The following is a 25,582-nucleotide window of genomic DNA, read 5'->3' as shown; positions in this document are numbered from 1 at the left end:
CTGGGGATCAAATGTGGGCCGATCCTGGCTTAGTGTCATACTGGGCAGCTCTTTAGCAACCAACCAAGCCACCTGGTAACAGGGCATTCAGCTTTAAACCCTCCAAAAGCATTCAGACGCGTCTTCATTTCAGCAATGTGCATGCATCTTTTGTAAGATGCAGGTAGATTGAGGAGATAGGCTTAATTGCAAGAACCAGCATAAACAAGATATTGAGAGCGCAAATCCGGTGGCACCAGTTTCCAAGGTAAGATTGCAATTCCTGTTCCCTCAATATCTCATTCAACTAAAGCTTTGACATTTTCTGGATAATAAGCACACTAAATAATGAGCACTTGAAGGGGAGATCTCAAGTACCACTTGATTCAGCCACAGAAATCTTCACAGTCCAACTAATACACTGAGTGGGCAGTAAGGACCACGGGTAGCATGGCCTCGAGGAACAGCAGAGTGCAAAGCAAGAAAAGGGGATTGTGGGAAAATACTGAGAAAGGCAAGTTGGCCGCCTTTTTTTTCCCACTCCTTTGGAAAGAGAGGAGACTTTGAGGCCAGCTGACTTCAAGTTTTTAAGACTGTGAAGAGGAATTGACCTCAACAAATTGTTTAAGAAGGTGAAGAGTTCAAATGCCAAAGGACACAAGTTAAAAGTGAGGAAAAAAAACTGCAGATGTTGGAAATCTGAAACAAAAAGCAACAGAAGATGCTGGGAACAGTCTGGAGGTCAGTCAGCGACTATGGATGAGTCATCGTTTTGGGTGTGGATCCTTTGTCAGAATTGGAAGGCATTACAGATGAACAGCACCAACCTGTTCTTGATTCCCCCCCCACCCCCGGAAACATCGGTACACCCATGCCCCATATGGGCGGGGGGAAGAATTTGGGGCTTGGGTTGGGACCCTCGGTTGGAACACAATGCTGGTTGGGGGGACAATCCCTCGGTGTTGACCTGCTGTGGTCGTCTCCCAGGCTCCTGGAGCGTGTAGAGCCTGCACTGCTTTGCCGGTTAGTCATTCTTCCATATCTACCTGCCTCACCCTCACCAACGACTCTCACTTTCTCCGTGATCCGCAGAGGTCTTTCCTTTCTTTGACTTCTCTCACTGCCTCCTTTTATCTCATGCTAATTTTATTTCAGCCGTTTAACCATCTCCTATTTTCCACTTAAGCACTTTGCAGGACATTCTATTTCTTCTTGTGCGTGCGTGCGTGTGTGCTTTCCTTCCCCCTTCCCGTCATTCTGTTCCTTTTGAAATGCTGTTCATCTGCATTTTTTTTTCCAATTCTAACAAAGACTTTGTACCTGAAACATTAACTTGTCCATTATTCTCTCCACAGGTGCTGACTGACCTTGAGTGTGTCCAGCATTTGAAGACTTAGGAAGTTGGGGTGGGGGAGGGGGGTTATTTTAATGCGTAGTTTAACACATTAAACAAATCCACCCCAATGACTCCAGTCCTCCGGCTGGTATTCCTTACTGCGTGTGGCTCCGCTGCAGAGAGATCCCGTACAGTGCGTGTTCACCAGAATGATACCAGGGCTTAACGGGTTAAGTTATGAGGACAGGTTGCATAAACTTGGCTTGTATTCCCTTCAGTTTAGGAGGTTGAGGGGTGATCTGATCGAGGTGTATAAAATGACAGACAGAGATTCAATAGGGTAGATACAGAGAAACTGTTTCCCCTGCTGAGGAAATCCAGAACAAGGGGACATAATCTTAAAATTAGAGCCAGGCCATTTAGGAGTGAAATCAGGAAACACTTTTTCCACACACAGGGTAGTGGAAATCTGGAACTTTCTCCCCCCCCAAAAAAGTTGTGTAAGCAGGGACAACTGAAGACTGAGATTGATAAGATTTTTGTTAGACGAGGGTTATGGATCAAAGGCAGGTAAATGGAACTGAGGTACAGATCAGCCGTGATCTAATAGAACAGGTCATGATGTGGAGATGCCGGTGATGGACTGGGGTTGACAAATGTCAGGAATCTTACAACACCAGGTTATAGTCCAACTGTTTTATTTGAAAATCACAAGCTTTCGGAGGAAGCCTCCGAAAGCTTGTGATTTTCAAATAAAACAGTTGGACTATAACCTGGTGTTGTAAGATTCCTTACTAATAGAACAGGATTGAGGGGCTTAATGGCCTACTCCTGTTCCCACAGTCCTAACAGGGCCTCTGGAATACGCATTCACATGAAACTATTTTACCAAAGCACTTAAAGGCTATTTAAAATAAATGGGTTAACATCTCCATTAAAATAGCAAAGATGGGACTCTCAGACAAACATGTCAAGCCTTCATATCCTCCTGTCCCACAGTGTAATTTTAATGCCATTGTGTTTCTGCCAGTAGACAGTGCTATTAGCCCCTTTCCCCTTGCTGGATGACTTGACCAGCTCCCAGCCCCAACAGCCCTCCTTCTCACCCATTATCTAATGCAGCAGATTGCAAATACACTAGGGTTTATATTTCTCTGCCTTGCTAGATATGAAAGGGCTTGGAGATCGGACTACATCATTGTATCTCTAATTCTGCCCTCCTCCCGCCCGCCCCTGCAGTGCTGTCTTGTGACTATCCTGTTTTAATCAATCACTACAAAGCATCACGCCCAAAGTGCTGGGAGATAAGGTCAGCCCATCCAAGAGGCTACAAGACATCACAGGCCATGTGGCAGACAAAACACTGCAATAAGCTGGAGTACTGTGTCCAATTCTGGGCGCCACTCTTTGGGGAGGATGTCAAGGCCTTGGAGAGGGTACAGAAATTTACTAGAGTGGAACCAGGGATGAGGGACTTCAGTTATGTGGAGAGTACAGAGAATCTGAGATTGTTCTGCTCAGAGCATTGAAGGTTAAGGGGAGATTTGATAGAGGTTTCAAAATTATGAGGGGTTTTGATAGAGTAAATAAGGAGAAACTGTTTCCAGTGGCAGGAGGGTCAGTAACCAGAGGACACAGATTTAAGGTAATTGGCAAAAGAACCAGAGGGGAGATGAGGAAAAAATTTTACACAGTGAATTGTTATGATCTGCCTGACAGGGTGGTGGAAGCAGATTCAATAGTAGCTTTCAAAAGGGAATTGGATAAATACTTGAAAAGGAAAAATTTGCAGGGCTTTGGGGAAAGAGCAGGGGAGTAGGACTAATTGGATAGTTTTCTCAAAGAGCTGGCACAGGCACGGTGGGCCAAATGGCCTCCTTCTATGCTGTAAGATTGTATGATCACATGATGGAGTCACCTGGTGCAGTACGGAGGGAGTGCTGCACTGTCGGAGATGCTACATTTCGGTTGAGAGTTGAAACACAGGACCCGTCTGCCTATTCAAGTAGACGTAAAGGATCCCATGGTACTAAACGATGAAGAGCAGGGGGAGGTCGCCCAGCGTCCTGGTCAGCATTCCTCCACCAAGCAACACGACCGATAACAGATTAACACTTCGTTCATCTCACTTGCTGTTTGTGGGATCTTGCTGTGCACGGGTTAACTCCCGCTTTTGCCTACGTAACATCAGTGACTACGCTTCAAAAAAAAAAGTAATTCATTGGCTGTGGAGAACTTTGGGACACCCGAGGGTGTGAAAGGAGCTACAGAAATGCAAGTTCTTTCTCTCCTTCTCAAACTGGACCGACCAACCGCACACAAATCACTGGGCCCAGGACCCGGCTTGCAAGTAAAACTAAAAGGCATCAGAAGAAACGTAGGCAGAGTGTTCAGCACGTAGTGGGACAGCCACCGATTCAAGAATCGTGCCAGTGGAAAAGTAAGGTGTCGTCTGTCACTGCAGCTGGATTGGAGGAGCAAATCTTAACTGAAACAGTGACAGAAAGATGTCCTCTGCCACGTGAATGCACTGCCCAGACAGATCAGAAAAGTCCAGGATTCAATCACTAGTCTGCTTTGCGTGAGCTCGCAGCCCACAGCAACGATGGAGATACTACAGTGGGCCTCAGGTTCCCCCCGCTAGAGGTCCCGCTTTTGATCGGTATCCACTAAGCCAGGCCGTTCAGGGGTGGTGTCGGGAAGCACTTCTTCACACAGAGGGTAGTGGAAATCTGGAACACTCTTCCCTAAAAAGCTGTTGAGGCTGGGGGTCAATTGGAAATTTCAAAAACCGAGATGGATAGATTTTTGTTAGATAAGGGTATTAAGGGTTACGGAACCAAGGCGGGTAAATGGAGTTAAGATACTTGATCTAACTGAATGGCCTACTCCTGTTCCTACGTTCCAGTGACTACGCTTCCCAGAGATGCACCTGTGGACCTCCAGTGAGGACAGGATTGGGTTTGGCGGCCTGTGGTAGAACCTCACCATGTCGGCTCCCAATGTAAAGGGCGGTCACTGGGTTGAGTCACTGGAGTGCGGAGAGCCCGACTGAACGTGTATCCCAGCGCCCCAGCGTGCAGCAGTGTCTGCAGGGCGAAGAAGAACATACGAAAATGACAGGGCAGGAAGAGACCAGCTGCTCCATTGAGCCTGCCGCACACTCATGATGCCTGGAGCACTGTGACTAAGTCACTTCCTGCAGCCATGTAATCTCCAGAGAGAGGAAAGAAAACAGAAAATAATGGAGGGGGGAGGGAAAGGATCAACGGGTTAAAAATAAAATACATCCTCATTTTAAAAACCAATTATAGGCATTTAAAAGTGAAAATTAGCATGGTGATACGATATCAACTAACCCTTCGAACTCAGTATAGGAGCAGGTGTTGGACTGAATACCAGAACAGAAAGCTGAACTCTAACACTGCTTATGTGTTTTCTTTTTTATAGCAGATTCCAAAGCTCTGCTGTACCATAGAGGGGAGGAGGGGCTCGAGACTACGAGTGGAGGCCAGCCATTACAGTACCCAAGTGGCACAGAATGTAAGAAAGTCAACATCCTGGGCAGCTCCAGCGCAGCTCAACAAGACTTGCAAAGACGGAGGGCACACTACCAGTCTGCACACATTTTTGTTTTTATTCATTCTGGGGGTGTGAGCGTCATTGGCAAGGCCGGCATTTATTGCCCATCCCCCAGCTGCCCTCCAGAAGGTGGTGATGGGCCGCCTTCTTGAACCGCTGCAGTCCGTGGGGTGAAAGGGCTCCCAATGTGCCATGAGATAGGGGGTTGCAGGATTTTGACCCAGTGATGATGAAGGACTCAAAGAGGGGCATGGCACAAAGACTGGAACAAATATTATAAAATGGTGGTTGGGGGGGGGGGGCGGTGGTGGAAGGAAAGAAATTATTGCTACACAATCCCCACCTTCCATAAGGGAGGCCCACTAAAATCTGGCCAATGAATCACTGCTATACGGAAAACAGAGCATCACACAGGCAAGGAGCCATCGGAGTTTTGCAATAAAGAAGTTGTTGAATATATGTATTGTTCGAAGCTAAAGCATGACTTCACTGTGAAACGTGCAGCAGCCTGGGCGTCCACCACCAGCCTGGACACGGGCCAAGCCTGTCAGCCTTTGTCAAAGAGGAATTTCGAATGGCAAGCCAGACATTTGATGAGTCCACTTTAAAAAACATTTTCTTTGGCAACATGGGGTTGAACCTTTGAAAGCTCGACTGCGAATAAAGTAAAACACCCACACAAGTCTTAAGCCAGCAATTGGACTTACTGCAGGCCATCAGGTCGGGACTTTCCCTCAGCTCTGTGCTTCTCTGAGTCAGGAGGTTTTGGGTTCAAGCCCCACTCCAGAGACTTGAGCGCAGAATCCAGGCTCACACCCCAGTGCAGCATTGAGGGAATGCTGCACTGTCGGAGGTGCCATCTTTTGGATGAGACGTTAAACCAAGGCCTCATCTGCCCTCTCAGGTCCACGTTAAGATCCTATGGCACTATTTTGAAAAAGAGCAAGGGAGTTCTCCCCGGTGTCCTGGCCAATATTTATCCCTCAACCAACATCACAAAAAAAAGATTATCTGGTCACTATCCTTTGTGGGACCTTGTTGTGCGCAAATGGGCTGCTGCATTTCCTATATCACATTGGGACTTTTCCCTCAGCTCTTGTAGCAGGTTCTTGCCTGTTCTTCCCCCCTCCCCCTGACCTCCAAAAGGCACTGAGGGGTGCTGGGCTCCCATTCCACAGACATTAGGCTATTCTTTGCATGCAAACCCAGACAATCAGCGTCAACAGGCTATCTGACCAAGGGAGGGGATTATCGTGACTGGGTCCGATTCTCCCTCATCCAACATCCAGGTACTTTCCCGCAAGGTCGGAGGGGGTCAACAGCAGGTGTTCAAGACCATGAATCGTGGCTGATTTTACATCAACCTGCCCACAGGGCCGAGCCATAGCAGCAGCAACAATGGGCATTTATGTAGCGTCTTCACGGAAATGTAATCAGACAAAAATCGATACCGAGCTAAAGGACATATTAGGACAGGTGACCAAAAGCCTGGTGAGAAAGGTAGATTTTAAGGAGCATCTTAAAGGAGGAGAGAGGTGTAGAGAGGCGGAGGGGTCTAGGGCGGGAATTCCAGCAGATGCACGGCCGCCAATTGTGGGGTGAAGGAAGTGAGGGATCCGCAAGTGTTGGAGGAGTGCAGAGATCTCGGAGGGTTGTAGGGCTGAAGGAGGTTACGGAGTTAGGGAGGGGCAGGGCCATGGGGAATTTGGACACAAGGGTGAGAATTTTAAAAATCGAGGCGTTGGTGGACCGGGAGCCAATGTAGGTTAGCGAGCACAGGGGTGATGGGTGAACGGGGCCTGGTGTGGGTTAGGATACGGGCATCAGAGTTTTGAATGAGCTCAAGTTTAAGGAGGGTGGAAAATGGGAGGCCGGCCAGGACAGCTTTGGAATAGTTGAGTCTGGAGGTAATAAAAAGAATGGATGAGGGCAGCACCTCCTATTGCTATCGTGTACGAGACCAGCGAAATCAGCACAGACCAAAAATCAAACCTGGGACTTTCTGGGCCGTTTCTGCCTCAGTACCGCACATTGCTTTAGCCATCTGAACTATCAGCAGGGCTGTCAGGAGACCTCTAACCAGGCACTGTGCCCATTTAAGTGTCTGTCTCGGATCCACAGATCTAATTTTTTCTGTGCAATGTGCATTATCATTCACCACACAGAATCAGCAATTCTGCAAAAAGAATGAAAAGAAATTTAATTTGACGGTGAATTCACTGATCCTCATTGTATTTACACCACAGTGTGCCCATCGCAATCATGTGGCATTAACTTGGGATTTGGGACAATTCCATGCTTCTTATGTAGGGGTAGCAGGGACTTTTTACCCAATATTCTCAGGACCTTGACAGAGATGGAAAACCCAGTCAGTTACCAGTGCTCGCAAAGGAGTTATTCATCATGTCCTTGTGCTCGAATGATATGGGATAAGACATCCTCATTCTATTTGGTTATAAGCTTTAGTGACTCTGGGTACCCAAGACCTTTTCTTGTGGGACCAACAGCATAAACATCCCATGGACACCAATATAAAAGTAGCTTTATCTCGTCGCCTCAGATGGTGAGAGGCCTGGATCTCCAGCATTACACCTTGGGGGGTTATTCCACTCAACTTACTCTCCCCAAGCTTGGAAGGTCAAAACCTATGCTTGGGTTGCGAGGGGTCTTCTTCCAGTTCAAGTCGACATAGCAACTTTAATTTGCCCACCATTAGCTCAGCAAGAAGACCTGAGCTGCTTATAGTAGGGGATTTGGAGAGGGGACTGGGTGTTGTGCGAATCTATGGACAATCACAGCAAGCTCGACTGAATCCTTCCCACCCAACAAACCCAAGCTGCTTCGAAGGATGATAGAAGATTTTAAATCAATGATCCATGATTGAGAAGTTACTACTGGAGTTACAATGCACTTTAAGACCAGGGGCGGGTCTTAAAACTAGAGAAATCTAGCACTGCTCCACAGTGTAATCACCAAGATGTCCCGTTAAACCAGCACAAGGCAATGGTGTCGTTTTGGTTTACCGTGAATTCAGGAGAGCTTGCTGTGATTGTCCATAAATTTGCACAACTGCTTCTAGTTTTCGTTTGCATGTTCCAGAATGCATCTTTCAATGATGCAACTGGCAACAGATTGCTGATCCAGGCAGGAGTGGTAGTTTTCATGAGGCATTAGAACCAGTCCAATTCCCCAAATCGGAAGCTGGGGAATTGGACTGGTTGTAATGCCTCATGAGTGTTTTTTTTTATTCGTTCACGGGATGTGGGTGTCGCTGGCAAGGCCGGCATTTATTGCCCATCCCTAATTGCCCTCGAGAAGGTGGTGGTGAGCCGCCTTCTTGAACCGCTGCAGTCCGTGTGGTGACGGTTCTCCCACAGTGCTGTTAGGAAGGGAGTTCCAGGATTTTGACCCAGCGACAATGAAGGAACGGCGATATATTTCCAAGTCGGGATGGTGTGTGACTTGGAGGGGAACGTGCAGGTGGTGTTGTTCCCATACGCCTGCTGCCCTTGTCCTTCTAGGTGGTAGAGGTCGCGGGTTTGGTAGGTGCTGTCGAAGAAGCCTTGGCGAGTTGCTGCAGTGCATCCTGTGGATGGTGCACACTGCAGCCACAGTGCGCCGGTGGTGAAGGGAGTGAATGTTTAGGGTGGTGGATGGGGTGCCAATCAAGCGGGCTGCTTTATCTTGGATGGTGTCGAGCTTCTTGAGTGTTGTTGGAGCTGCACTCATCCAGGCAAGTGGAGAGTATTCCATCACACTCCTGACTTGTGCCTTGTAGATGGTGGAAAGGCTTTGGGGAGTCAGGAGGTGAGTCACTCGCCGCAGAATACCCAGCCTCTGACCTGCTCTCGTAGCCACAGTATTTATATGGCTGGTCCAGTTAAGTTTCTGGTCAATGGTGACCCCCAGGATGTTGATGGTGGGGGATTCGGCAATGGTAATGCCGTTGAATGTCAAGGGGAGGTGGTTAGACTCTCTCTTGTTGGAGATGGTCATTGCCTGGCCCTTGTCTGGCGCGAATGTTACTTGCCACTTATTAGCCCAAGCCTGGATGTTGTCCAGGTCTTGCTGTATGCAGGCTCGGACTGCTTCATTATCTGAGGGGTTGCGAATGGAACTGAACACTGTGCAGTCATCAGCGAACATCCCCATTTCTGACCTTATGATGGAGGGAAGGTCATTGATGAAGCAGCTGAAGATGGTTGGGCCTGGGACACTGCCCTGAGGAACTCCTGCAGCAATGCCCTGGGGCTGAGATGATTGGCCTCCAACAACCACTACCATCTTCCTTTGTGCTAGGTATGACTCCAGCCACTGGAGAGTTTTCCCCCTGATTCCCATTGACTTCAATTTTACTAGGGCTCCTTGGTGCCACACTCGGTCAAATGCTGCCTTGATGTCAAGGGCAGTCACTCTCACCTCACCTCTGGAATTCAGCTCTTTTGTCCATGTTTGGACCAAGGCTGTAATGAGGTCTGGAGCCAAGTGGTTACAAAGGATTCAGCCATGGCTCAGTGGTCTCACTCTCAGATGGTCGTGGGTTCAAGTCCCACTCCAGAGACTTGAGCATATAATCCAGGTTGACACACCAGTGCTGCACAGAGGGAGTGCTGCACTGTCGGAGTTGCCGTCTTAAGGATGAGACGTTAAACCAAGGCCCTATCTGCCCACTCAGGTGGACATAAAAAATCCCATGGTACATTTCAAGGAAGATCAGGGTGGTTCTCCCAGTGCCCTGGCCAACAATTATCCCTCAACCAAAAACAGCTAATCTAGTCATTTATCTTTTATTGCCGTTTATGGGACATTGCTGTGCAAAATGATAAACGTGTCTTCCTACATTACAACAGTGACTACACGTCTAAAATAATTAATCGGCTGTGAAGCGCTTTGTGATGTCCTGAGGTTGTGAAAAGCACTATATAAATGCAAGTTCTTTCAGCTTCAACTGAAAAGAAAAGCAACAAGTGGGTAGCAAGAAGCTCTTGGGCTGAATACAAAAGGCAGTCTCTCTCCTTTTTCCCCCCAACCTTGAACAAATGCCATCAGATAACTGAACCGATCAAAAAATTCTCTGCATCAATGATGAAACTGGTAAGCCAAAAACCTCAAAAGCAATGGTCCAACATTGGTCTAAAGGAGAGCGCAAATGTTGAGGATACGCATCCATTAAGAACAGCAAGCATTTATATAGCATCTTTAACTTAGAAAAATGTCCTAAGGCACTTCAGAGGTGCAAGGAAATAAAAATGGACACCATGCCAAAGAAAGAAACATGGGAAGAGGGGTGAACAAATGCTTGGTCACAGAGACAGGGTTTATAAAGGGTCTTAAATGGAGGAGAGAGAGAGATGGAAAGACAGAAAGGTTTAGGGAGGCAATTGCAGTATGTATGGCCTAGACAGCTGACGGCAGGGCCTCCAATGGTAGGCAAAGGACGTGCACACCCGTTGTCGAACCTGCCCACTGAAATGAATGGACTGAAAGATGGGGCGCATTCTATAAAGGGCGTGCGATCCGTTCCACCAGATTACTACCCCCAAGTCTGCAGAGGGGAGGAATCTAAAACCCCCTCTGTTCTGTACCTGTATGACAGAACAGGAGTCAATCACTACAGTCTTATCGCTGGGATAAGACTGTAGTGATAAGACAAATTTTCACACTGGTGATGGGAGCAATTTGAGGTGTTGAATTAAGAGCATCACACCAGAAGTGTGCTCCACAGCAGTGAAACAAATTGACTGATGTGCGACTTTTCCTATAGTTTATTGCTACCAACATGCTTAATATGCCTGGTACTGTCACCAGAGATTAAACTTCTTTCAAAACACAGCACACTGGAAGGAACTAGCTGCAATTGTAACAACATGAAACTACAACAGAAAATAACATTGAGATACAGTATGAGTAATTTGAGATATGACATATGGTAAGTGTGGCGTGCTCAGGAGGAAAAAGATAAATTTGGACCTATGGTTCCCAAAGCTCTCCATCACTGGGGTTTTCCTCACTCCATGTCTGGGTCTGTTGTGGACTAATTGATCGAGATTGATTGCTATGATTAACCAACAACTCCATTATCATTGCACATTGCGATTACCAGGAGGCGAATTAGATGGGCTGTGGTCTTTTTTTGTCTAGCAATTCCTATGATACTCTCACTTGTTTAAAATGCTCCCCCCTACCCCTTACAATTGTTCTCTCCTGAAGATACTGAGGCATTCAGGGGCTATGGGCATCAGCAACCCTCCATGTGTCAGTCAGTGAGCGAGCGAGCAAGTTATTCCAAGCAGGGTGGGAGGGACATCCACTCTGATCCAGAGGGGAAATCAGGAGCAATAAATCTGATAGCCATGGGGCAGTAAGGCCAATTGTAGTGCCCAAACATTACCCCAGTGAAATCATTTCAGTTCAACCTGGGGCCTTTTCGCCTGCATGGCTTAGCATGGCACTCCAGGGGCTTGAGCACAAAATGTAGGCTGACACTCCCAGTGCAGTACTGACGGAGTGCTGCACTGCCGGAGGTGCTGCCTTTCAGATGAGACATTAAACCGAGGCCCCGTCTGCCGTCTCAGGGGGACCTAAAAGATCCCATGGCACTATTCGAAGAAAAGCAGGGGAGTTCTCCCCGGTATCCTGGCCAATATTTATCCCTCAACCAACATCACCAAATCAGACTGCCGGGTCATTTATCTCATTGCTGTTTGTGGGATCTTGCTGTGTGCAAATTGGCTGCTGCGTTTCCTACATTACAACAATGACTGCACTTCAAAAAGTACTTCATTGGTTGTAAAGCACTTTGGGATGTCCTGAGGTTGTGAAAGGCTGTATATAAATAGCACTATATTTCATTCTTTTAGGTGCAGAAATCCCGCTTTCAACTCCCCCCGAGGCAGCGAGGTCCCAGCCCTGACCACAAGCAACAAACATCCAGTTGGCGAAGGGAGAGGGTGGAAGGAAGGCTCTCAAATCTAAACAAGGGTTGAAACTCAGGAACTCCAACTGGAAGCAAGGAGAAAAGAGGGGCCTCCTCTGAACCACGAGCCCCCAGATTTCACCACTCGAGGCACTGGGCCAAGAAAATGACAAACTGATTACTGCAGATACAATAACCACCTATATTTATATAGCGCCTTTGACACTGTAAAATGTCCCAGCTACGGTGCAGTGCTGAGTTTGGGAGATGGTCCTTTGCCACAATGGTCTACCAAGACCGTGGAGTCCGGGGCTTCCCAGCACCAAAAGGATGAGGTGTTGCCAAATCAAGTTGCCACCATCATTTACTCTGATTTAAAATGTGCTGATAAACTATGGAAAGAGATCTGTCTAAACTTCAAGGGAAATTTCAGAAATAAGGGTGTAAAATAAAAAGACTTGCATTTACATTGTGTCTTTCACAACTTCAGGACATCCCAAAGTATTACAACCAATTAAGCAATTAAGTGTAGTAATATAGGAAAAGCAGCAGCCAAATTGCGGACAGCAAAGTGCCATGAACAGCAATGTGATAACGACCAGGTAATCTGTTTTTTAGTGATGTTGGTGGAGGGATAAATATTGGCCAGGGTACCAGGGTGAACTCCCCTGCTCTTCTTCAAACAGTGCCATGAGATCTTTTATGTCCACCTGAGGGGGCAGATAAGGCCTCGGTTTAACGTCTCATCTGAAAGACTGCACCACCGACAATGCAGCACTCCCTCAGTACTGTACTGGAGTGTCGGTCTAGATTTTGTGCTCAAGTCTCTGGAGTGCGGCTTGTACCCAAAACCTCCTGACTCAGGAGGCAAGAATGAGATTTTTTTCTCTCTAAACTGAATGCGTCCCAATACCAAAGTGCGAAACGCAGGTTCCCCCCAACTGCTCAGTGGGTGTATCCACATGACTGATGAAGCCACAAGGCCAGGAAGGTCCTACTGACTTAAGCTGGGTCTGCAAGTTTGCCACCAGAATAAGGCAGGACTTAGCACTAAACTCAGGAGATGGCTCATGGACACCGACCTCCCACAATCCTAATTAAAACATGTCGGGATAACAGCAGCTTTACTGATCTCTGTCAGGCAGTGATAGGACATTGCAACTGGCCCCTGGATTAAGGGGTCAAATCAGCCAGGATTCCTGCTCCCGATCGCTATTCAGCAACGCCTGTTGGCTGCTACGCATGCGCACCTGCATTTATCAGGATCTGTGATGCCCCCATGGTCGAACAGCCAGTCCAAGATCACACCTTGTGAAGACTGACCACTTGGGTGAGGCTTCAAGACACCAAGAGGCTCCAATGGATCCATGTCCTAGTGTCGGTGTCTTCGGGGGGGGGGGCGGGGGGGGGGGGCAGGGAACGAAGGAGAATTGGATAGAAACATGAACTGCCACACGCATTGAGGGGGACCCTTATCTCCACCGCACGGTGGCAATTGTATTTAACCCAAAGTGCAGGCTGTGAATAAAACTGGAGCAAATTACCAGCTGCATTTGCCCATATCTCCCTCCTTGCACAACATTCCCTTTCACTGGCAGTTTCAATTCCTCGCAAAATGAACAATAAGTATGAAGTGAGAACTACTCTCTTGAACCCTTCTAGGTTTCTCCTACACACACACACACAAAAAAAAGACATTCGCAAGCAAACTATTCAACAGCAAAATGCCCCGCAAGCAGACGGCAGTCATCTTTCTGCAGTGATTGCTATTGTCCTTTCACGATGGCTCTGATTACATTGGGAGGAGGGGGAACACGACTGCGAACAGCTCGCATTAAACATTACAGGACCAACTAAACTGCACAGGGAGCAGCGTCGAAAACAGGGGACCGACACATAGGGCAGGCACGGCCGGCACACTGGCATCGCTTAACCGGGCAGCGGCTCCGGCCAAAGGCGCCTGGCAAATCTCTTTTTTTTAAAAAATCGTTCGCAAAAGGCACGATGGAATCGCGGAACAATCACTGTGCCAACTCTCAGGTGACATTTTCATAACAAACAAACAAAACAAGGAAAGCCTCATGGCATTCTCTTAGAACAAAAGGGTCTCTAGTCAAAGAGTAAAGGGGAATTCGAACCCGCTAAAAAGGGGGCACTGTTTGACATGGCAATTAAAAGTGGGAATTAGGAAATCGTTACCTAGCTTGGGGGGGGGTGGATCACCTCCACCTCTCCCCTCCCTCAGTGTCCAGATCTCTCCCCAAATGCTTGTCCCATTCACCTTTCCACATTGAGCAGATCAGACCCGTTCGGCTGAATTGTTTTGGTGGGGGTCGGTCGGTAATTTTATTCCTCAATCCCATCTAACCCAACAAAGAGGAACCTACACTGCTGGTGGCTTCTAATACTCTGGAAATCCCTTTACATTTCAGTCTGTGTTAACCCCACCAATCCAACACACACAAACAAAAAAACACTAACTTTCTAGTCGCCCCGCTTACGAAAGGGATCATTTATAATAATATGGGGCCAAACCAATAATTATAACCTAAAATAAATCATGGTTCATAGAGAGTCCTTCCCTCACTTTCAGTTTCCCCAGACCTTATTTTGCATTTAAAAGATACATCTTGCTAGCCCATAGTAATCCCAATACAATTCCCAGCCTAGCCTCAATCATTTAGTCTTTCGCTGAAGATCTCTCTCCTCCCCAAACTGAGCAAGACAAAACAGAAAAGTCCCTTTCAAAAGGAGTCCTCTGCCTCCGCCTTGAATTTGGGACCTCAAAAGTGTCTCCCTTACCAGAGATCTCGGTTGAAGGCACGCCGGTCACTGCGAATCCCTTGGAGCTGTAAAGATGTCTCATGTCCGAGCAGGTCTTGGGTCGCTGGTCCCCTAGGACGGGAAAGGAGAGGAGTCCCAGAAAAGCCAGTGGGAGCGAAATCCACATCATCTTCACTGGGGCAATGCAAACAAAACGAGAAATGTGTGTGTGTGTTACAAGCCCCACACTAAAATCCACAGCGAGATAAAGCAAAATCTGGTCAGTTAGATTTCCACAAGAGGCTGGAATCAACACACACACACACACACAAAAAATGCAATCTAAATAAGTTTGCCAGTCTGTTGCAAGAACAAAAAAATACCCCCTAATTTCTTTTTCCCAAGAAAAAAAAAAGCGGCTTGTGACTTGCAATCTTCAGTGAAGATACGTGAGCTTCAATCCATCCCAAGGATTTACAGATGCAAACGGATTAATTAATGTCACAATAAAATCCACAGCTCCCACACACACACACACAAAGGATGAAACTGTCAAATGCTTCTAAAATAAATAAAACACAATCCTCGGGAGTCTTTTTTTTTTCTTAATTCCAGTTCTTTTTTTGTTTGTCTGTTGCTGTGCAGATGGTATTGGAGCCTCTGGGTAAATGATGAGTGAGAGAGAGAGATGGTGTGTAGATGAAGAGTCCCACCAGGCACAGACAGAGAGAGAGTGACTGCCTCTGTCTCTTTCTGTGCAGACTGTGCGCTCTTCAGCTTTGCAACTCCAGCCCCCCCGCCCCTTAACAGGATGTTACGAAAGGCTTGGCCTGGGACCAATAAAGAAGAGCCGAAGCTTTTTGAATTACCTCCCCCTTTTCTTATTGTCGCGGATCCGCAGGAATTTTATTTCCTCCTCCTCCTCCCTCCTCCCGCCAGGCTGCTAGTGAGCAAGTGTGCACTGGTGTGAATGGATGTGTACGTGCAGCTTCAATCTTGCATTCATTTAACCCTTAGAAACACACTGCAACAAATGTACACACACCCACACACCCCCCACGTGTGGTGAGATAGAGTTTTACAACACTGGACTCAAGTGATACTTTAAATGGAAACAATCTATTCACCCTGGTTTGCTTGATACTAATTTATAACATTTTTTTGGGGGGGAGCCATTTAAAAAGCCTTTCCCCCCCCCCCCAATGTCTCAATTGTTAAATGTGCTGCGGTACTGAATGTTGTTGCTTACGGTCCAGCAACGCCTCAAATTTAAAATTCTCATCCTTATGTTCAATTCCCCCCCGTGGCCTCGACTCTCTATCTCTGTAACCTCCTACAGCCTTCCGAGATCTCTGCACTCCTCCAATGCTGGTCTCTAGCCAGAAGGGGCCAGAAGGAATTCCAGAAGGGCCTAGGCAGCTTTCTAAGCTCTTGAATTACCTCCTTAGACCACTCCGTCTCTCTAGCTCTCTCCTTTAAGGTGCTCCTTAAAACCTACCACTTTGACCAGAGATCCTCACCGTCTATAATCAGGCACCGTCTCCGTGATCAGAGATCCTCACCGTCTATAATCAGGCACCGTCTCCATCAGGACAGATCCTCACCGTCTATAATCAGGCACCGTCTCCGTGAGGACAGATCCTCACCGTCTATAATCAGGCACCGTCTCCATCAGGACAGATCCTCACCGTCTATAATCAGGCACCGTCTCCATGAGGACAGATCCTCACCGTCTATAATCAGGCACCGTCTCCATCAGGACAGAACCTCACCGTCTATAATCAGGCACCGTCTCCATGATCAGAGATCCTCACCGTCTATAATCAGGCACCGTCTCCATCAGGACAGATCCTCACCGTCTATAATCAGGCACCGTCTCCATCAGGACAGATCCTCACCGTCTATAATCAGGCACCGTCTCCATCAGGACAGATCCTCACCGTCTATAATCAGGCACCGTCTCCGTGAGGACAGATCCTCACCGTCTATAATCAGGCACCGTCTCCATCAGGACAGATCCTCACCGTCTATAATCAGGCACCGTCTCCATGAGGACAGATCCTCACCGTCTATAATCAGGCACCGTCTCCATCAGGACAGATCCTCACCGTCTATAATCAGGCACCGTCTCCATCAGGACAGATCCTCACCGTCTATAATCAGGCACCGTCTCCATGAGGACAGATCCTCACCGTCTATAATCAGGCACCGTCTCCATCAGGACAGATCCTCACCGTCTATAATCAGGCACCGTCTCCATCAGGACAGATCCTCACCGTCTATAATCAGGCACCGTCTCCGTGAGGACAGATCCTCACCGTCTATAATCAGGCACCGTCTCCATGAGGACAGATCCTCACCGTCTATAATCAGGCACCGTCTCCGTGATCAGAGATCCTCACCGTCTATAATCAGGCACCGTCTCCATCAGGACAGATCCTCACCGTCTATAATCAGGCACCGTCTCCATGAGGACAGATCTTCACCGTCTATAATCAGGCACCGTCTCCATGAGGACAGATCCTCACCGTCTATAATCAGGCACCGTCTCCATCAGGACAGATCCTCACCGTCTATAATCAGGCACCGTCTCCATGAGGACAGATCCTCACCGTCTATAATCAGGCACCGTCTCCATGAGGACAGATCCTCACCGTCTATAATCAGGCACCGTCTCCATGAGGACAGATCCTCACCGTCTATAATCAGGCACCGTCTCCATCAGGACAGATCCTCACCGTCTATAATCAGGCACCGTCTCCATGATCAGAGATCCTCACTATCTATAATCAGGCACCGTCTCCATGAGGACAGATCCTCACCCTTCCTTTCTCCACTGATGTTACCTGACCTGAGTGTTTCCAACCTTTTCTGTTTTTTTTTCAGTTCATTCCTTTTTTTGTTTCTCATAAGCTGTATTTTAACCCTTTCTTTACAGTTTGAGTTGATTTTCTGTTCACCAGTCTATCCATTGCCGATTTTGTCTTCTTGAAGGTATTGATTTCCTAGTGGGGTAAAGTCCAAGGGACACAAGCCACCCTCCAGTGCCCCGCCCAAGTATCCATTCTTCACATATAAAGAAAGAAACAAGAAACACTTGCATTTATTTAGTGCCTTTCGTGACCACAGGACATTCCAAAGCGCTTTACAGCCAATGAAGTACTTTTGAAGTGTGGTCACTGTTGTAATGTAGGGAAATGTGGCTGCCAATTTGCGCACAGCAAGGTCCCACAAACAGCAATGGGATAATCATTAGATAATCTGTTTATAGTGATGTTAGTTGAGGGATAAATATTGGTCAGGACTCTGGGGAGAACTCCCCTGCTCAAAATAGTGCCATGGGATCTTTTATGTCCTCTGTTTAATGTTTCACCAAAGGACAGCACCTCCGACGGTGCAGCACTCCCTCAGTACTGCACTGGGAGTGTCAGCCTAGATTATGTGCTCAAGTCTCTGGGGTACGGCTTGATTCCACAACCTTCTGACTCAGAGCTGAGCTAGGACAGGGAATTGGATCATAGCGGAGTAGACTGAGCTGAACAAATATTCCATGGGCCAGAATCTACCCTATCGTGGACTCTACTCACCCATTTAATCTCCTTCCACAATGCATGTGCAATCTACCCTATGATGGATTCTAAACAACCATTTAATATCCTTCCACAGCCCATGTTCAATTGTACAATCTACCCTACCATGAACTATACCCCACCCATTTAATCTCCTTCCACAGCCCTTGTAAATACACCCTGTCATGGACTCTACCAACCCATTTAATCTCCTTCCACAACCCATGTACAATCTACCCTATTGTGGACCCATTCATTTAATCTCCTGTATAAATACACCCAAAAGAAATCGAGCAAAACTATAGAATATTCACCCACCACATCACAGGGCTGTGGAAGGAGATTAAATGGGTGGGGTATAGTTTATGGTAGGGTAGATTGTACAATTGTACATGGGCTGTGGAAGGATATTAAAAGGCTGTTTAGAATCAATCATAGGGTAGATTGTACATGGAATGTGGAAGGAGATTAAATGGATGGGTAGAGTCCACGATAGGGTAGATTCTGGCCCATGGAATATTTGATCAACCCTCATCTGCTGCCCTCCAAAGACAGCACCATCCCCGTCCCACCATCCTAGCACCCTATCCCATGGAGTATTGGACCATCTCACTCTGTAGCTACCCCATACCCTGCAATAGTTCTCCCGACCAGGTATTAAACCAGCTCCCTTTTGAGGGAGTTAAACATCTCAACTATGTTTTCATTTCGGAGTCTGTTCCTTAAATAGACCACGCTTTGGTGGGGGTGGGGGGGTTTAATTTATTTTGCCGAATCAGCAAGGGATCAAGCAGACAACACAAAGATTGTGCTTCGCATCTATAGGGCAAGGCACAGTTAGAGGTACGCATCCCACAGCTCTGCTATATCACATCTTTTCTGACGGTTCCACATTCTTATCTCCAGCTACAACCTGTACTTCTGGGAGAGAGAGAGAGAAGGAAGAAATGAGAGAGAAAGAGGGAGAGAGAGATAGAGCCAAGAATCCAAGAATAAAGAAAAACCAGGTAAAGAGCGAGGAGAGTTACATTAAACCTAATGATGTCATGAGTTATGTGTTGTGATGTGGTGTGTTTGCTGTCACTGTGAGAATGACTAGCAGCTGTTTTGAAAGCCGTGTATTTATGTTCCTTAAGGTTCTGTTCGGAACTGAAAGATATAATAAAATTATTTAACCGCAGTTAGAAACACTTTGCTGTAGCCTTGAGTTCTGCGATTCCATGTGCCAGCACACCATAAGGAATAAGGTACTCTGTGTGAGTACAATTGTGTGGTTTGCTCCCCTTCCCACTCCGCGGAAGGTGCTGACTCTTGCTGGGGTATGGTTCCACAGTGTCAATCACGTTCTAGATCCTTGCCCAGTGACCATTCTCCATGCATTAGCCCAGGCAGTGAGTGTTGACCGGTTGTTGAACTGTGGAAGGCATGAGCATGGCCCTGTTATCATCCACCCAACATGTACTTACCAGCAGGAGTCACTGGATAGCGATCAGGAGTGGGAACCCCGGTTCATATTTCTTACCCCGGGGGCACTGAGGCCCATTATATCACCGTGAACTGCTGTCTTGGCTGAGATCAGCTAACCTGGGACCCCCCCACCTCCCGCCCCCCGCCCCCCGCAGTCTGTAAGGTTCAGTTCTACACCAGGAGGTGGGGGCGGGGGAGGTGTGGTTGCTGTGTCTTTACCAATTAGGCCATCAGGGAGCGGAGAAAAGCACCTGTTCTTAAGGGGAGAAAGATAAAGGGATAATTTAATTTCCAACACTGCAACACAGTTAAACAAATTCAACTACATTTTAAAATGGCTGCTATTGTCTGGTCAAACAACAGTTCACCAGCAATTGCCTTCTTATTGATTGATGCTTCAAGAAAATGCAGGGACAGGGTTATCCCTTTTGTTGGATACAGGAATAGGCCGTGGTTCCATAATTACATTTGGACTCCACTTCTTTTCAAAACAGATGAGACCTCCCCCCACCCCCCCATCCCCCACCCCCCCATCCCCCACCCCCCCATCCCCCACCTCCTCCGATATCAGCTGGGGCTCAGTGGTAGTATTCTAACATCTGAGTTAGAAAATTGTGGGTTCAAATCCTACTCCAGAGATTTGACTGCACAGTCTAGGCTGACACTTCACTGTAGTACTGAGGGAGTGCTGCACTGTTGGAGGTGCCGTTTTTCAGATGAGATTTTAAACTGAGGCCTTGGCTGCCCTCTCAGGTAGATGTAAAAGAGGCTATGACGTTATTTGAAGAAAATCGGGTCTATCTCCTGGTGTCCTGGCTAATATTTATCCCTCAACCAAAAACTAATTAACTAAGTCATCTATCTCATTGCCTTCTGCGGGGCCTTGCTGTGCATAAATTGGTTGCTGCATTTGGCTACAAAACAACAGGGACTGCAATTCAAAGTAATTTATTGGCTGTGAAGCTTTTGGGACATCTTGAAGATGTGAAATGTGTTAGATAAATGCAAGTTCTTTCCTTCTTTTCTCTGTAATTGATCTTAAAGGTCATGAGAACGTACAATCTGTGTTATAGCAAGCAGCAGTATTGGCCACAGAAGGGCATTCATCATGTGCTTTAAAGATGTACACTGTGGGGTAGTGATCTACACACATGTCCTTGTTCTGTGTGCTTTTTTAATGTGTTATTTCTTTTGGTGAATTTTAGGGCACATCAAGGCATAAAGGTGAGGAATGTCAGTGCTGGAGAATGGGACACTTCAGTCAATTTTAGCAACAGGTACAAACAAACAAAAGAACTTGCGTTTGTACAGCACTCTCCGTGTCCTCAGAACGTCCCAAAGTGCTTCACAGCCAATTAAGTATTTTTAACGTGTAGAAACTGTTGTAATGTAGGAAATGCAGCAGTCAATTTGCAAACAGCAAGGTCACACAAACAGCAATGAAGTAAAAGACCAGATAATCTGTTTTTGGTAGTTGAAAGATAAATGTTGGCCAGGACACTGGGAGAACTTGTCACTTCAAATTACTTCAAAGTCAGTTAAATATTGTCCCATCAAAACACTCCCAGGGCAGGTACAGCACGGGTTTGATACAGAGTAAAGCTCCCTCTACACTGTCCCATCAAACACTCCCAGGGCAGGTACAGCACGGGTTTGATACAGAGTAAAGCTCCCTCGACACTGTCCCATCAAACACTCCCAGGTCAGTACAACACGGGTTTGATACAGAGTAAAGTTCCCTCTACACTGTCCCATCAAACACTCCCAGGTCAGTACAACACGGGTTTGATACAGAGTAAAGCTCCCTCTACACTGTCCCATCAAACACTCCCAGGGGAGGTACAGCATGGGTTTGATACAGAGTAAAGCTCCCTCTACACTGTCCCATCAAACACTCCCAGGGCAGGTACAGCATAGGTTTGATACAGAGTAAAGCTCCCTCTACACAGTCCCATCAAACACTCCCAGGGCAGGTACAGCACGGGTTTGATACAGAGTAAAGCTCCCTCTACACAGTCCCATCAAACACTCCCAGGGCAGGTGCAGCATGGGTTTGATACAGAGTAAAGCTCCCTCTACACAGTCCCATCAAACACTCCCAGGGCAGGTACAACTCTGGTTTGATACAGTGTAAAGCTCCCTGTGCACTGACTCATCAAACACTCCCAGGTTAGATACAGCACTGAGTTAGATACAGCAGCAATAACTTGCATTTATATAGCAACTTTGGTGTAGTAAAACATCCCAAGGCGCTTCACAGAAAGGATTATCAAACAAAATTTGAAACCAAGCCACATAAGGAGATATTAGGACAGGTGACTAAAAGCTTGGTCAAAGAGGTAAATTTTAAGGAGCCTGTTAAAGGAGGAGAGAGAGGTAGAGAGGCGGAGAGGGATAGGGAAGGAATTCCAGAGCATGGGGCCTAAACATTTGAAGGCACAGCCGCCAATGGTGGGGCAAAGGAAATTGGGGATGCGCAAGAGTCCAGAATTGATGGAACAGAGAGTTCTCGGACAATTGTAAGGCTGGAGGAGGTCATGGAAATAGGGAAGGGCGAGGCCATGGAGTAATTTGAACAGAAGATTGAGCATTTTAACTTTGCTGGACTGGGAACCAGTGTAGGTCGGCGAGCACAGGGGTGATGTGTGAATGGGATTTGGTGCGAGTTAGGATAAGGGAAGCAGAGTTTTGGATCGGCTGAAGTTTACGGAGGGTGGAAGATGGGAGGCTGGCCAGGAGATCATTGGAATAATCGAGTTTGGAGGTAACAAAAGCATGGATGAGGGTTTCAGCAGCAGATGGGCCGAGGCAGGGGCGGAGATGGGCGATGTTACTGAGGTGGAAGTACAATGAAGGAGCAGCGATCTATGTCCAAGTCAGAATGGTGTGTGATATGGAGGGGAACGTGGAGGTAATGGTATTCCTGATTATTCTTCTCTGAAGTGCCAAGGAACATTTTACTACATTTTACTACATTAAAGGCGCTATATAAACACAAGTTGTTGATTATTGTCGTCACTGAGTCAAAATCCTGGAACTCAGCACTGTGGGAGAACCTTCACCACACGGACTGCAGCGGTTCAAGAAGGCGGCTCACCACCACCTTCTCAAGGGCAAATACGGATGGACAACAAATGCTGGCTTTGCCAGGGATGCCCACATCTCCTCGCTGAGGTGCTGTTCCAAGGGCACCAGCCTGCCTCTGTTACCTTGCCCAAGCAATCGTTCTTCAAATGTGAACCTTAGTAGTGAAGCCATAGTTTTCCTCTTGGGCACTCACATTCCCCCGTTCATTTTAATGGGCAGGAGAATCGTAGGCTGCTCAGCGCACAGTGGAACACCCCAGCCCAAGTGTGAGCAGGTTAGTTGACCACAGCAGGCATCAGACCCAAGGCCGATTCTGTCCGCACCCAAACAAGAGCACACCCATTCTTTCCAACCGGAGTCGCTGGTTAGCAATTGGGAAGCAGCAGCTGCGTCTGATTTCTCTCGAGCCCAGGACCCTGGCTTTTAACTGCAGCACCCCGAGTGAGATCAACTAACTCAGCACAGACCAAGGATTGAACCTGAGTTCCTCCTGGCCGACACAATTACAGTTCCACATTGGGCAGGGCATTTACCCACAGAGGCATTGGGGGAGTGAAATGTGGCTCACGGTATACTGCCTCGACCTCTCACATGTAATGGCAGTGTTCACAGTGACCTGAGGCCCGGCCTTGCTCCCCTTAAACCATCTTATCGTTGAGCCTTGTCTGTCGCAACGAAGCCATACGACTCCACCATTTTCCACACCGCCATGTGACGTGATTTGATGTGAACGGTTTATTGCCCCAGTCCCAGGAACTCTGTTCAGTAACTAAGGGTAGATTGAAGAAGAAAATATGAAGCAGTGGATTGCCTCAAATATCTCATCACCAAAAGAGAGAAAGAAAGAACCTGCATTTCTGTAGCACCTTTCATGACCTCAGGATTTCCCAAAGTGCTTTACAGCCAATGAATTACTTTTGAAATGTAGTCACTGTTGTAATGTAGGAAGCCAATTTGCACAAAGCAAGATCCCACAAACAGCAATGAGATAATTGACCAGATAATCTGTTTTACTGATGTTGGGTGAGGGATAAATATTGGCCAGGACACTGTGGACAACTCTTCAAAATAGTGCCGTGGGGTCATTTACGTCCACCTGAGAGGGCAGACGGGGCCTCGGTTTAACATCTCATCTGAAAGACGGCACATCCAACAGTGCAGCACTCCCTCAGCACTGCACTGGGAGTGTCAGCTTCGATTCTGTGATCAAGTTTCTGGAGTGGGAACTTGAACCAATAACCCTCTGACCCAGAGGCGAGAGTGATTCCAGCCTGTAACTCACTCCCGGGTATCCATTATTCTCTATATAAACCACCCGAACCCCTCGATTAGATTCCAGCCTGTAACTCACTCCCGGGTATCCATTAATCTATATATAAACCACCCGAACCCCTCGATTAGATTCCAGCCTGTAACTCACTCCCAAGTATCCATTATTCTATATATAAACCAGCCGAACCCCTCGATTAGATTCCAGCCTGTAACTCACTCCCAGGTATCCATTATTCTATATATAAACCACCCGAACCCATCGATTAGATTCCAGCCTGTAACTCACTCCCAGGTATTGATTATTCTGGTGTGTATGCTTTAGTGTATGCATGTTTGTGAAAGCGTGTGTTTGCGTGGGCATATGTGCATGTGTATATGTGTGTGTCTGTGTGAGTGTGTGCATGCATGTGTGTTTGTGTGTATGTATATGTGTGTAGATGTGAGTATGTACATATGTGTGTAGGTGTGTGTGTGTGTAGGTGTGTGTGTGTGTAGGTGTGTGTGTATATGTGTGTGTAGGTTTGTGTGTGTGTAGGCGTGTGTGTGTAGGTGTGTGTGTATGTGTGTGTGTAGGTGTGTGTGTGTGTAGGTGTGTGTGTATATGTGTGTGTAGGTGTGTGTGTATGTATGTCGGTGTGCGTAGGCGCATGTGGAATCATAGAATCATAGAATGGTTACAGAGCGGAAGGAGGCCATTCGGCCTGTCGAGTCCGTGCCAGCTCTCTGCAAGAGCAATCCAGCTAGTCCCACTCACCCGCCCTTTCCCCGTAATTCTTTCCCTTCAAGTACTTATCCAGTTCCCTTTTGAAAGCCATGATTAAATCTGCTTCCACCACCCCTTCAGGCAGTGCATTCCAGATCCTAACCAATCGTGTAAAAAAGTTTTTCCTCATGTCGCCTTTGGTTCATTTGCCAATCACCTTAAATCTATGTCCTCTGATTCTTGACCCTTCCATCAATGGGAACAGTTTCTCTCTATCTACTCTGTCTAGACCCTTCATGATTTTGAATACCTCTATCAAATCTCCTCTCAATCTTCTCTGCCCTAAGGAAAACAACCCCAGCTTCTCCAGTCTATCCATGTAACTGAAGTCCTTCATCCCTGGAACCACTCTAGTAAATCTCTTCTGCACTCTCTCCAAGGCCTTCACATCCTTCCTAAAGTGCGGTGCCCAGAATTGGACACAATACTCCAGTTGTGGCCGAACCCATGTTTTATAAAGGTTCACCATGACTTCCTTGCTTTTGTACTCTATGCCTTTATTTATAAAGCCCAAGATCCCGTATGCTTTTATAACCGCTTTCTCAACCGGCCCTGCCACTTTCAACGATTTGAGCACATATTCCTCCAGATCTCTCTGTTCCTAAACCCCTTTTAGAATTGTACCCTCTAGTTTATATTGTCTCTCTTCGTTCTTTTTACCAAAATGCATCACTTCGCACTTTTCTGCGTTAAATTTCATTTGCCACGTGTCCGTCCATGCCACCAGTGTGTCTATATCCTCTTGAGGTCTATCACTATCCTCCTCACTGTTCACTACATCTGCAAATTTTGAAATTGTACCCTGTACACCCAAGTCCAAGTCATTAATATATATCAAAAAAAGCAGT

General features: G+C 47.0%; 1 protein-coding gene across 1 annotated transcript in view; it reads right to left on the bottom strand.

Annotated features, from left to right (window-relative positions):
• LOC137331650 (glypican-1-like) overlaps positions 1-15,350 on the bottom strand; it is a 162,685-nt gene extending 147,335 nt beyond the window's left edge. Inside the window, exon 1 of the mRNA XM_067995588.1 lies at positions 14,616-15,350. Within this exon, the coding sequence (XP_067851689.1) occupies positions 14,616-14,766 (151 nt within the window). The 5' untranslated portion in view covers positions 14,767-15,350. The remainder of the gene's footprint in view (positions 1-14,615) is intronic.
• Between the last annotated feature and the right edge of the window lie 10,232 nt (positions 15,351-25,582).

Source organism: Heptranchias perlo, chromosome 13 (assembly GCF_035084215.1).
Source record: "Heptranchias perlo isolate sHepPer1 chromosome 13, sHepPer1.hap1, whole genome shotgun sequence".
NCBI lineage: Eukaryota > Metazoa > Chordata > Chondrichthyes > Hexanchiformes > Hexanchidae > Heptranchias > Heptranchias perlo.
Note: the sequence above shows the minus strand (reverse complement) of the source record. Positions and strands in the feature narration are given on the sequence as shown.